The sequence below is a fragment of the Nicotiana tabacum genome, chromosome 4, assembly GCF_000715075.1.
Source record: "Nicotiana tabacum cultivar K326 chromosome 4, ASM71507v2, whole genome shotgun sequence".
In the NCBI taxonomy this organism is placed as follows: Eukaryota; Viridiplantae; Streptophyta; class Magnoliopsida; order Solanales; family Solanaceae; genus Nicotiana; species Nicotiana tabacum.
In genome coordinates, this window is record NC_134083.1 from 48,375,601 (window position 1) to 48,390,127 (window position 14,527).

General features: G+C 33.8%; 1 protein-coding gene across 1 annotated transcript; it reads left to right on the forward strand.

Moving 5' to 3' along the window:
- The first annotated feature begins 4,522 nt into the window (after nt 1–4,522).
- On the forward strand, nt 4,523–13,766 carry LOC107760893 (putative ADP-ribosylation factor GTPase-activating protein AGD15). The gene is made up of 10 exons (XM_075251815.1): nt 4,523–4,619; nt 6,908–6,966; nt 7,212–7,302; nt 9,057–9,110; nt 10,014; nt 10,242–10,332; nt 10,429–10,612; nt 10,887–11,061; nt 11,394–11,504; nt 13,511–13,766. Coding segments are annotated over exons 1-9 (708 nt in total). The 5' UTR covers nt 4,523–4,568; the 3' UTR covers nt 11,396–11,504; nt 13,511–13,766.
- Nucleotides 13,767–14,527: the final 761 nt, after the last annotated feature.

Consider the following 14,527-nt stretch of genomic DNA (forward strand, 5'->3'; position numbering starts at 1 on the left):
TCCTAAATCACATTAATTATATGCTACATTCTATGGGGTGTGATATTAACGAGTTCAACTTTGTTTTAGAGACTATCAGATCTTCAAAAATGACAAATGAAGCGAAAGAAGTATATTTCGAAAGAAACATCATTGTTAGTGATGAAGATTTATTGTTACATAGAAAATTAAATATTGAACAAAAAAGGCATATGATGCAATTCTTGATAGAGTATTCGGCAACAAATCAGGAGCCTTTTTTATTGATGGTCCTTGAGGAAGTGGTAAGACATTATCATACTGTGCGTTGTTAGCAACTGTGAGATCCAAAGGCTTTGTAGCTTTAGCAACAACAACCTCTGGCGTTGCAGCTTTGATCCTTCCGGGAGGACGGACGGCTCATTCACGTTTTAAATTCCCGATTAATGTCGATAAAAAGTTCTCTTGCAATATCAACAAGCAGAGTTCACTGGCATGTTTGATTCGTGATGCAAAATTAATTGTGTGGGATGAAGTATCGATGGCAAAGAGGAACATGATTGAAGCATTAGAGTCTCTTTTGAAAGATCTTATGGGCACAAATATACTTTTGTTGGAAAAGTTATTATTTTTGGAGGAGATTTTAGACAAACCCTTCCAGTTGTTCGAAGTGGTAAAAAGGAAGACTTTATTCGGGAAAGCATACTGAACTCTGAAATATGAAATCATCTTGAAAAACTACGACTATCGGAGAATATGCGTGCAAAAACCGATCTTTCTTTCTGTGAATATTTTATACGAATTGGAAATGGAAAAGAAAAGACAAACATGGATGACAAAATAAAAATTCTGAGGTCTTTCATTGTTCCTTATATTACCGAAAAAGAATCGTTGAATCTCTTATTCAAAATAATATATCCTGATTTGTATACTTCTTTTCATGATTCTGCTTTTTAAAATTCTCGTGTTATTTTGACGACCAAAAATGACTTTGTTGATGAATTAAATGATAGGCTTATAGCCCAATTTCCTAAAGATGCTAGGACATTTGTTGCAACTGATGAAACTGTTGAATCAGGTGATCAGAGTCAGTTTGAAGATTTTTTACACTCATTGAACCCTGCTGGTTTACCTCCTTACAAATTAACCTTAAAAGAAAATTGTCATGTTATGTTGTTACGAAACTTAAATCCTTGTGAAGGTTTATGTAACGGTACATGGCTCATATGCTGTGATTTTAAGAGTCGTGTTATAAGCGCTAAAATTGTGAGTGGTGATTTTAAGAATACACATATATTTATTCCCATAATACCATTGCTATCATCAGACGATGAGAAGCTGCCTATAAAAGAATACAATTTCCATTACGCTTGTGTTTCGTTATGACAATAAATAAAGCGCAAGGACAAATAATAGATTATGTTGGAATTTATTTACGCGAGCCAGTATTTTCTCATGCACAACTATATATTGCTTTATCAAGAGCAAAGAGTTCAAGCTGCATAAAAATATTAATTCGACCACCTATAGCAGATAATGATGATGACCAGTCTACTACATATATATGTTATATGATGAAATCATTCAAAAAGCTCTTCTATAAGTTTGTAGCTCTCTTGTTTATGTTTCTTGGGTAGCCATATATTCGTCTTGCTGACTGCTGGTGATCATTCACTAATTCTTAGAAAAAGGGGAAACAACTTATAATGTTCTTTGGTAATTGTTGTACTTATTGTTTATTTCAATAATTCTCCTGGAGCTTGAAATAATTTCTCTGCAATTTGGTATCCACTAAATAAGAGTTAGCTTGTATACTTGTAAATCATTGCTAAACTTTTACTGTTCTCATATAGTTTTTTGATGCACAATATATAGACCAAAATGTTTACATTATAAAAATATCCATATTAACAAATCCAAAATTGCAAAGCTTAGTACATATTTTTGCTATTTTTATTAAACTCTATGAAGATGGCCTAGTTGATCCTTATCTCAAGAAAAAATTCACGTTTTTAACTCCGCCTGTGTTCAGATTATATTGTGACATAACCGGTCTCAAGCCCAGACAAAGAGGAGGGTTTTTCGGCTTATTAGAAGTTAGATCTTTCACTACTGTGTTTAATTTGTTTATTCAATTCTACTCTTAGAAATTTGCGCTAAATCAATGGTAAAAAGTAGGGGTGTCAATGGATATTTAAAAATTGATTAAACTATTCGAATCGTAACGTACCAAATCAATTTTTAGGTTTCTTTTAATAAAACCGTAGGTTTTTATATAAATCTATAACTGTACCAATAATTAGGGTAAATTTTTTATTTTATGAAAGTAAACCGAAAAAATATCGAACCGTACCGAATAAATTTACAATGCGAAAAATATATTTATATATTAAGTTTAAAATAAAATAGGGAACTTTATATAACTGTCACAGTTTAAAAGAAATATAACAAATTCTTAGCAGCAAACCCAATATTACAGTTGTGGCAGAAAAATATTTATATTTGTAGCAGACAGTTCCATTAAAATAGGAATATTAATTATTAATCCCTAAACATAAGCAATTTGAATGGAAAATCAATAATTCTTTGTACAAAAATCATACCTTTTTTTTCTCTTTATCTATTAGCTTTTCTTCTTTTTCTTCATCTTCTTAATTTTGTTTTCTGCCGAAACCAATATATTTTTTAAATTTGTTCAATTCATTTTCTTTTTAATTATCTTTCTTAAGTTTTTCTCTTCCTTCTTTCTTCCTTTCTTAACATAAAGATCTTACTTCGATAATAATATATGTTAATATATACAATGCGTATATAAAAAAAATATACATTGAATTAAAACATATAAAATATTCATAAAAAATACATCTTCAATTAAGATGACACTTAGACATGTGAAATATACATAAAAAATATATCTTAAATTTAATTAAGATGGCATATAAATATACAAAAAAATATACATAAAAAATACATCCTGAATTAAAATGGCACTTGACATATAAAATATATTTGAAATATATATTAAAAATATATCTTAAAATAAAACGGCACTTCACAAATAAATATACAACAATTATATACTTAAAAATATATTTTGTATTAAAGTGATACTTGATATACAAAAAGACGTATAAATCAATAATCTTGAATTTAGGTGGCATTCACATATGCATTCATATATGCATCAGATTTTTAAAAATGGAGTGAAGAAGATGAATGTTGGAAATGGAGAATGGAGATGGATAAAAAAAGTACTTCTTGTGATTAGTGAGTCAGTTAACTTTTTAAATGCTGAACTTAATTTTTATAAATGCTAATAATGAAAAAAAATGATCTTTATGGAATAAACAATAAATGATGCTATTTTTTTAAAATAATAGTTAAAAAAGGATCAAGCATGTAAAAAAATCAAATAATAAAGCATTAAGTCTTTCTTGGGCCTTGGAATTATGAAACAGTTACAAGCCAACAAGTAATTAAACTCAAAATCTTAATTCTCAAACTTATTATGCTACTCCTATTGAAACTAAATTATTTTCAGCATATTCACTAGCAAGACACAAGGTATTGTAGTGGTTATGAGTAACAAATTATAATGTATTGAATATGTTTCCTTTCGCATGATTTAGATTTATCTTTTTGAATATTTAATCTTCTATAGACTTTATTTTTGAGTCCTAACTTAGTTAATATCTTTACACTCGTGTGATTTATATTTTTATTGTATTTGCTTAATTTCTTTTACGTTGTTGTAGAATAGTTTATGGATCTATACCATAGCCATCTCTCATGTTTTCTTAATTCATCACCTTTTAAACTGTAAAAATGTCGAGAGAGTTTTGCTAAGTTCTATAAAAGTATGTATGTTATTGCATTCTACTTCTACTAATGACTTTTACATGACATTTAAAAAAAATTACCGAACCGTACCGATACCGAAGAGAAACCGACATGATTGGAACGGTTTTGAAAAGTTTAATTTTGGTTATATATAATAGAATAATCGAAAAATTGGTATGATACAAATTTTATAAAATAATCGGCTGAACCGAACCATTGACACTCCAGTAAAAAGTAAGTTATTTATTACAACAATAACAATAACAACAACTTATAATCCCACTAGTGGGTACGGGAAGGATACTACCTCCCTCCAAGAACTCCTCACCTTGGTCTTGCGTGACTCACTCACAAACTCTTTATTACAAACACTGTTATTATTTAAATATATAACATATAATAATAATAGTATATAATTAATAAATTAATAAATGTATATTTTCACCTTAGGATTTGGCATAAACAAAGGTATATGGTATATGCGACGTGGTGTGTGTGTGAGTGATGGGAGAGGAGAAGAGAGTGGTGTTGATGGGTTAGGAATTGGAGTTGCCGTTATGAACGAAGCCGCGGTTTAAGGAATGTAAAGTAACTGCTTTCCTTTGAACGTTTGAAGAGGTTTTCCCCATTCCACGATCGAAAACCATTCAGAAAAAAAGAGAATACAATACACATTACACCCACCACCTCATCCCCAATCCCAGAGAGGGAGATCGTTTTCTCTTAGGCCTTGTTGTTCTGTTTTGGCTTTTTGGAGACGAACAGCAACCATGAACGACAAGGCTTCCGTTTCCAAGGAACTTAATGCCAAACATGCAAAGGTATAGCCCCCTGTTACTTACCTGCTGTCTATGTTGATTGTAAGCATTTCGTGTTTTTTGGTTTCTCGTCGGTGTTCATTAACGGCATTGGTTCCGATTAATTCGGATTTGTTTGTGTAAGGCCGATTAAAGGAGAAGCGCTCCCTAACAAGCCTTTTGTGTTGATTACTTTGCTTTTTCAAATAGAGTCGCTGTGTTGTGCCTTTGAAATTAATATAATTACGAGTAATACAATCGAGTGCAATGCATTTACCAGCCCCGCGACTAATATACAATCATAAGGAGAAGAGATTGAAATGTACCCAATTTATCATTAGTTTTTGTCAATACTATTGAGGAATTGGATTAGTTATATCTTTTATGATCAAAGAGAACAGATTTCACTTCCCTCATTCTGGAAATTTCTCCTTTAAACAAGGTTATGTAGTTAGCGTTAGTCGTCGTCTTCCACCCCCCCCCCCCCCACAAAACATAATTCTTCAGTACTACTTGAAACTTTGTTATTCCAAAGAAGGTTTGAATAATGTTGGTAATTTCTACTGGAGGAGCCGATAGAACTAAGGAAAGACTGAATATTCATTACATCAAACATTGCTAGTAATGGCAATATACCAGCTCATAATGCTTTTCAGTTTGATATGTGCCTTGAATTAGTTTTGTCCACATTCCTCTAGATTTTACATGGAAAAATCTTTGTTTTTAGTTGACAACAGCATGCTTTGGTAAAGAAAAAAGTTTCTGTTTACAGTTCTGAAACTTGGTGTATATGGGCGCACCCCTCTTCCCTTCTCCACTTAGATACCAGACTTCTAGCAGGATTCGAACCTGTGACGTGAGCCTACCACACATCCAGTGTTGTATACTTTTGTTGTGAACCAATGCCTTGGGGGCAAAAAATGTTCGAGAATAATCTGACACTGACAGTTAGTTTTAGCAGTCGATATGAGCTATAGCTGTAAAACTATTATCAGATAGTCAAGGTTTCTGATAGAACTTGTTAGGTTGAATTGGCCAAAGCAGATAATCGTGTTCCAATACAAAATAATACAAAGTATTTATCTCTAAGAGAATTGAAATTTTAAAAGACTATCAGATATTATCAAAGAAATCAGATTCTTAATTACTATTACTAGATGAGTTTAAGTTTTGTTCACTGACTGTAAGAAAGATATTTACCCAATCATCTCACTTAAAATAGAACATTTTTTTTGTTGTGTCTGGCGGTGATCACACAAATATTAGCGTTTTACCAATCTAACAGTTGGTTCCTAATTTAACTTTAGGAACAACCTATTATGACGTTTGTGATTTGATAGTATCAACATTTACACTATGTTAGCAAATTGAAAAAAATGACGAGAGTCAAAAAACATAAGTATACATCTAAACAATGGATTTGACTATAAACAAAAATTTACCTTAACACAAGGTTAAAAGATATTGCTCCTAAGTCCATCTTGTCTTAATTCTATCAAACTTCATTTGCTCTTTCCCCTCCTCAGCACTTACCACCCTAGTACCTTAGTTGCCTGTATGTTTTTTCCTATTTAATAAAAATTTGAACTAATATAGGCTAAATCTCCCTGATTAGGACCAATATATTTGTTCCAGAAGGTGATTAATAATTTCTGACAGGGCAAAGTCAAGGAACCATCTTAGAATCCTTTTGTGGAGCTATAATGTGGTTTTGAGAGAACTCCCTGCTCTTAAGAATTTAGTTTTATACCATTTTAAGTTTATTTGAGATCTGCACTCTGGCAGCTTCAGAAATTGGATTAGTAGGATGAGCATTCATTTGCGAAAGCTATATTAGTTTTAGGCTTGCTACATAGCTTAGTTGGACAAGATTGTTCATATCCTTGATCTAACATGCCCCTTCCCTCGTCCCATCTTACTGGCAGAAAAATTCATTACGTGTGAGATGGTGAAATATCCTGAGACTGAAGACTCATAGGACAAGGTGGATTACCATGTTCCACTGCATAATTATCTTGCATTAAGGGGTTTAATTTTTTGAAATTGCCCATGAACTAGTATGACAGATGCCACATAGCTTTTGTCATAACCAAATATACATTTTTAAGAGGAAGAAAGTCTGAAGTAAGAAATTATTCGCATATATAATTAGGAAGTCTGTTTATTTGCAAAAGTCAAAGTTATATCCTTTTGAATCAAACTCTGTCACTAGTGATCTTTTTTCTTCAAATGTTTGGTACACCTGGTTTTTCTGCACTTCCAAGTTTCATGTATGATTTTCTAGCTTAGTGTGTATCTTTCACTACTTGCAGATATTGGAGGGTCTTCTTAAGCTTCCAGAAAATAGGGAATGTGCAGATTGTCGGGGAAGGTGCGCTTTCTGCAACCGGTTTGCAGCTGTTAACTGTATATCATGACCATCTAGAATAGTAGTAGGTTATGCAAGGAGCTAGATGTGCACTTTCCACCTTGTACATTATCTATTTTTACTCTTTCTTTGTACTGATTGTTCTGTCTCTGCATAGTCTTTCACGGTGTCCCTGTGCTAAAGCATATTCCTTTCATTCAACATGTTAGTCTAATCGCTTTTTGATAGTTTCTGATATTTTGTATCAGGGCACCAAGGTGGGCAAGCATCAACCTTGGGATATTCATCTGCCTGCAATGTTCAGGAATTCATCGTAGTCTTGGGGTGCATATTTCAAAGGTATACACTTTAGTTGCTTAAGTTTTTAGTATCAAATACTCCGTATCAAAATTACTCGAGATGTTTTTTTGTTTTAAGTTTTACTGTTTGACTATCAAATGCATCCAATCCTTTATTTAATAGCATTACAAATTCAACACTAAAAGACTGTCCGTAACAGGTGAAACACAGTTTCGATTCTGGGTGCTATTGAGTTTTTGCAAAACAATCTGAATGAGACACAGTTTGATCCCAATAACTTAGTTTAGTGGTTTAAGGATGTATTTGAAGGGTCGTCGTGGAATTTGATAATGGCTACCTGAATACTAAGTGAGTAAAGCGAAAACTATAAGCCTTATGCAGCACCAAATGTAGGTTAAGATGGGAAGACTCAGAAAGTGAAGCATAATTAACTTATGTTGCATAAAGGGCTATTATCTATTAACATTCTTGGGGACTATCTATTAGTGGAAATGGCTTCCCCTGCTAAGGTAATTCTATTGTCTCATTACTTATCTAAAAGGGGGAGAAGCAAAGATTACGACTTGCTGATGCCTTCAAACACCTTTTTCCCGCCGTCTCTGAAATTTGCAATACCTTCATAAATAAGAAGTCGTAGCAGATCTATTTTAACTGTTGTTTTCTAAATTTTCATATTTTCTTATTCAATTATTTCCCTACATATACTCTAGTGAAATATATGAAGCGATCAGTATGAAATGAACTGCTTTTTTCCCAGGTTCAGTTTTTCATTTAGTGAAATAATATTCAATGCCATCTCTTTAATGAAGTAGCCGGTTTCTTTACGATATTCGTTTCTACTTTTTGTGTACCTGCCCTTGGAAAGAAATCTGAAGAGGGAAGGGTCTACACACTATGAGCTTTTGATCACTTTATTGTGTACAGAGAAAAAAAGTTATGCTTTTAAATGTTAAACGATGCTTCATGTCAACTAAATTTATCACTGGTTCTTTCTTCATGGAAATTTTGATGTTTCATGTTATCAGTGAATTTTAGTAAGCCCTTACACCGGACGCCTCTTGAAATTTAAACATAAAGCTAATGACTATGCAAGGGTTATACTCTCGGAACTGAATGCAAAATATATTTCGAACTTGCTTGCGCCTACGTCACTTTTCCTGTCTATGTAAAGTAATAGTTGGCAAAATATCCAGTTTTTTTTTTCTACTTTAGGAACAGTGCAAACCAATCAGATTGACTTCGGAGAAAAAAAAAATTCTGTGATTCAGGAAAATGGAGATTGGGTCATCTAGATGAGATGCTGCGTATGTGTTGTTGACTTCAGTTTTTCTTCATTGAACCTTAACTTTTTCCGGAGAACTTTTTGAATGAAAATAAGGAAAAACCATTCTTGTCATTTGATAAACATTGTTTTCTGTAGTGATTTCTCAAACAACAAAAGCAATATATACATGACACTGCTACAACAAACAAGTGTTCTGTTCATGAAAATTTCCATTTTATCGCTGCATAAATACATTCCTCAACTTTACTGAATCAAAGATTTCTAATGATTCCGTTTGAATTGTCCAAGATAAAGATGGCACTGGCCTTGACATTTTATCCCTGAAGTTCTCAGTTTATGCCTTTACCTTTTTATTTGTATATATGCAATCGTGGAGTTGAGTCCAGTTCCAGAAGGTCTCTCAGGTTTTTCTGAATACATCGAAGAAAGCACACAGAGACTTTTGGATATAGATTCTGAATGCTTAATCTTCTTTGCTAATGGCTATCATGCCTCTTGCTTGTGATAGGTAAGGTCGACAACTTTGGACACATGGCTGCCGGAGCAGGTTGCACACATGAATGTATCTCTCTCTCTCTCTCTCTCTCTCTCTCTCTCTCTCTCTCTCTCTCTCTCTCTCTCTCTCTCTCTCTCTCGTGCATGCCACACATGCACACATGTATAAAAAACCTTTAGGTATTAAAGATTGTCGCTACTTTATCTAAATGAGCGTAGTCACTCTTCTACTTCCCCACCCGAATAGAAACATTTCATGATCCTTTGAGTATGCTATACAGCTCTCATCCTTACGGCATTTCATAGTTAGCAGAAGGCTACTAATGTTCATTCAATTACTAACTAGGTCAGAGTTATTGACATCTCCGAATGTGGACTTTGGGCAAGCTTTTGTCTCTGGAGGAGAAAAGGACGGTGGGAGGGAGAATGAGGAGTAGGAGTAAAGGCTAGTTGCTTTTGTACCTCTGTTGTTGAAGAACTTTCAAGAAATTCTGTTCAGTGAAACTTTGTTCCTCATCCTCCACTGTTCTGTAAACATGTTGAAAACATTCCACAATTTATTTTTCAGTGGACAGGGAAGCCCAATTGAGGTGGTTCTTAGGAAAAAAAGGAAAAACTAGTCTGAATAATTGGGAAAACAGAAACTCCTCCTTCCTAATTTACATGACATTTTATCTATTTTGGGATGTGTGGAAATATTTTATGGAATTCATATTTTATACAATTTTGACAAGAAATTCATTCCATTTGCAATCTAACTATTCAACGATTAATGTTATACTATTTCAACTGTCACAGCTATGATATATAAGTTGAATTGTAACATCCTTAATTTTGTTCTCAGTCAAATACCATCACGAAAGTGGACAAGAACAAGAAGTTCTTCGCAAAGGAGGTCCTCTTTTTGTTGTGTGCTTGGGGTGGGGGTGGGGGTGGGCGAGCTACTATTTTTTCCCCCTAGTATTGAGAGTGTTCTCCAGCTGAAAACTTTTCCTAAGAAGCTATAGAACAAGACACAAGAAACTGGGTAAAAATCATGGAGTAAATGTTTTGTTCATTCCAAATAGAGCCCTGTTATGTGCCATACTGCCATTTGCCTTTGATATTCTGGTTATCTTTTCCCCTTAAATTTCTTATACTTCTGAAGATATTTAGGAGGCTAACAAGGGTAATTCTTGGTCCATGTTTTAATGTGCAGGTGTAGGTAATGAGAAGTCGAACAATTATTGGGAGGCAGATCTACCAGCAAGCGCAGATAGAAGCGACATTGCGAAATTTATTCGGACCAAGTAATTCTGCACAAAAACTTATGTTATGCACTCACATGTTTTTATCAAATGAAATCTACATGACTGTTCCCTTTACATATTTCATTCTGACTCCAGGTATCAGGAGAAAAAATGGGCTTCTAGATATGCCCCACAACCAGCCCCATCTAATATGGCTGCTGAAACAAGCGAATTCGGAGCAAAAGCTGATATTCCAAGGAAAGCAAGAAAATATTCCTTGGAGGAAGAAGTTTTTAATGAACAACCGCCACAATTTCCTTCATCTACAAGATCTCGTGGGGTACTGCAGATATTGTACTTTGTTTACATGTTTTTACTTTGGAAGCAAATTTCTTTTAGGTTTTAATTAACAGGAGTATGCCTTTGCCTACTTATTTATCTTTTATAATTTGGTTAACAATCTCTTCATTATGTGCTATACTTGGCAAGTCGTATAACCAAATGCATTTGCATACTAAGTTTTCTTGGTAAACTACATTTTTTTTCCTGGACTTTTTCATTGTCAAGCATGGCTCAGCAAAACGTTATCTTAAGTAATACTCGTATTTTCTCAGGTTTCTTTGGACACGATGGATGAAATTCTTAATTTACCTCCAAAAAATGGTCTCACCAGTAACCCATCTGTGAAGAAAAAGGATGACACAAAGGATCTCTTCACTTTGCTCTATGCCTCAGAGGCAAAACAAGATCGCACTATTGTGCCTCCATCTCGCTGGGCAACCTTTGAGTGTAAGTACACTCTTGCTAATTGACTTTTTGAATTATTTGTACAAGTTTATGAAATATGCAGCAGTTAAAAGAGTTGTTATACAGGAGATTGTTAACATAGATCCGGAAAAGACAAGAAGAATGGGAAAATTCTTCTTTTCAGTTGGTTGAATCTTCAAGAACTATTAAGTTCTTACATTCAACCATGAAAACAAACTTGTATTCTGCTGATCCCTGGATATACCTATATGGTATCCAGCTTTTTATGTTGTAAATATTGCCTTAAATAAAGGTCAGTTTTTATTAATATGACATACCAACCTGTAAATTGTTTTTTTTTTGGGGGGATATAGGAGCTGATGAGACCAAGAGAAGAACCAGTTGGGAATGATATTCTAGCACTTTTTTGCATTGGATTAGGGTTCATGGATGATAAGTCAAGAAACAAAGCTGCACTTCAACACGTAAGCACATGTGGTGTGTATTTTATTTTGTTGTCTCATTCAACCAGCACTGGTGAAGATAAAAGAGTTGAGGTTTCTTGTGTAACTAGATTGCCCACCGAGTGCGCTTTGCGAGACTCAGTTTCCATTTGGTGCCCATTCATGAATCAGAATTTCATTCATTTTGTGTTGAATTCCATTCCCTCCTCTAAACCTTGTTCCTATTTAAAATTACACCCAAGCTTGACGGTGGGCTGTTGTATTTTTAATGCGCTCATGCAATTCAATCCGGTTTGCCATACATTAATTATAACTTTAGGCAGATACCGTCCTAGTATTAGATTTCTCTTCAGGCATAATTAACTGCATTCTTAATCATGATTGCTACAAGGGTCTGTCATTGATGCTGCATTATTAATTATTCCTTTGCATTCCCGTATCTTTTCATACTCCTTGATGAACACATACCATATCTATTTATTCCATCCGCTTCTCTGACTTGTGAAAGGAGTTGGGACCAGCATTCATTTAGTCATAATGCTAATTTTGTGATTCATCTTGTGAACGAGATAATATCCGTACTTGGATAAGGTAGAAAACTTAGACTTCGAGAGTTCTGGAGTGAGCATGGTATATTTAGTTTAGGATTTCATTTGACAAAAAGGTTACTGGAGAAAAAGTAAATCTTGGAAGAAGAATCTTACTCTTTCTAAAACTGCATTTAAGTAGAACTTTTGCTAGAAAAGAAAGGAAACTGTGTTCAAGATAAACTTAGGAAAGAAAAGAAAAGAGTCCTCTTTCTTATCTAGTGATGGTCAAGATCTGGGACGAGAAACGATGGAATAGGAAAGCTATTGACTCAATTACCGGACTAAACTAGATTATTCCCTTAGCACTACCTACTATTACACTTTCTGTGATACTGAATCATTCTATATGTTAAGAACCCTCATATCTAGACGTCAAAATCCACTTTAAGTTTCTGAACAGAACACATAGTTCATTTTAATTGGCATAACAATGTGGATTCTTGTGTGGTCCGTAAAATGCTCCTTTAACCTTAATTGCTGGGGTGATTGAATGGCAACTCTATGATGAACAGATACCTCTGTATTTCTTATTTTCTCTTGAAATGCAAATGGATGTCTTATTTGTGGCAGTTATTATTGAAAATCACCTTCAGATAGGAGAAATTTGATTGTTGGCTATTCACATTTGCATGGATCACATCAAGTAACACTTTAAGTTTGTCTTTTAATGATGTAACCCTATAAGTAGAGTACAATTCATAGCAAGGATTGGAAAGATCAGTCAGATTCTCCACAAGACTGCTTGAACTCATCGGCTACTCATGTTCATTTGTACATTTCAATCTTTGGAGTGATCTAGGAAATGACTATGATTAGAAAGTGATTACCAAACAGTACTCTTTGGGTTTCAGTACTTATAGTTTATCAGTTTAATGTCCACTTGTAACTAGCAAATATGTCTGGCATGAACCTCTCCAAGTATCAGGATCCTGGTTGACTGGCTACTGCCTCTACATTCATATTCTAGAGGATCTATTCAGCATGCGAGCACGTCTTGTTCACTTCAAATGCACTAATCTGTCAAGACTACAGATGTAGCTTCACATCTTTCTTTTAATTCACAGATAATGCACTATGCAGTAAGCACCAGGATTTCTGCCTTGCCTTTTCTTTGGACAAATACATTCGTAGTACTCGACTTTCTGTAGAATGTCAATCAGAAAAAAGTAACTCATTTGTTCCATCTTTGGATTCTTAAATTACCTTTGAGAGGAATTGAATTCCTATAATTATCTTTTAGAGGAATCCAAAATTTGCACATTTGCTTTGGTATGTTTTCCTGAAAAGTTCACGCAGACCATATTGCCTTGAATTTTCCCTTTCTTCTGAGTCGTAATATGTAGAGTATCCTTTTTTTCCCCTTATACTGTTATTATTAGAAAAAAAATTCTTTTGTAATTTTCTTCTATTTATAATATTTGCTGTAATTCTTAGCAGGAGGGCCTCTTTTACTTGTGAAGATCTGCTGGGATTGTTAACTGGGAGGGGATAGTCTCAATCCATTGTTATTAGTTTTCATGGGTCAAGCAACATGTATAGAGTTAATACTAGTTTTGTGCAATATGATTTAAAATTTAAAGAGTTGGCAACTGGATTCTACCACCACTTGTATCTTAAAGACCAATGTATGGATCATTTATTTTTTCTTTATAGAAAGTGATTTCCTTCATATAATACAATCTATGTTGATCCACTTTTGTTTCTTTCTATCTTCCATTTGTTTACTGTTCTTACCTATATAATTGAAAGAAAATGAAAGAATTCTTCCCCTTTCACCCCACAAACATCCAACTATCGCTGTGTTATTTTTCTTCTTTGTATCTCAGCTTAGCCCTTTGTGTCTCAGCTTAGCCCTTTGTGTCTCTCTCTATATATATAGGCATCCTTTCTGAGCCGAGAGTCTATTGGATACAGTCTCTCTACTTGCACTAGATAGGGATAAGGTATGTGTACGCACTACCCTCCTCAAACCCCACATGTGGGAATATACTGGGTATGTTGTTTGTTATACATATATAGACACACACACCTTGAACTGATTTGACTGCTATAAATTCAATAGATTCAACTCCTAAATAATAAGCTTGGACCGGAAGTCCTTAAAGGAGAAATAAATAAATTATCTTTTTTCGGGCAAATTAATTAGGGAAAAGGGTCAAATATACTCCTCTACTTTCATATATTGTTTACATTTAATCTTCGTTATACTATCGTACCAAATTTACCCCTACCATTATACTATCGGGCCAAATTTACCCCTACAATCAGCAAACTTTTAAAAATACCCCTTGATCTATTAAGTAATTCAAAATCTCCCAATTTTTTTAATTAAATAACTTGTTCTTCTTGTTCCATTATTTTTAAAAATTACTATTGATGTGAATGCTAAAGTTACTAGACTATACAAATTATTCATAATTTTTTTTAATTACTAATGCACCTATTTCTCTTCTT

Bases quoted from the DNA above. Each gene is read 5' to 3' on its own strand.
- LOC107760893 (XM_075251815.1), top strand. From the start codon at position 4,569: ATGAACGACAAGGCTTCCGTTTCCAAGGAACTTAATGCCAAACATGCA. The intron at 4,620-6,907 runs GTATAGCCCCCT...CACTACTTGCAG, and splicing joins TTAATGCCAAACATGCAAAG to ATATTGGAGGGTCTTCTTAA. The intron at 10,613-10,886 runs GTACTGCAGATA...GTATTTTCTCAG, and splicing joins CATCTACAAGATCTCGTGGG to GTTTCTTTGGACACGATGGA.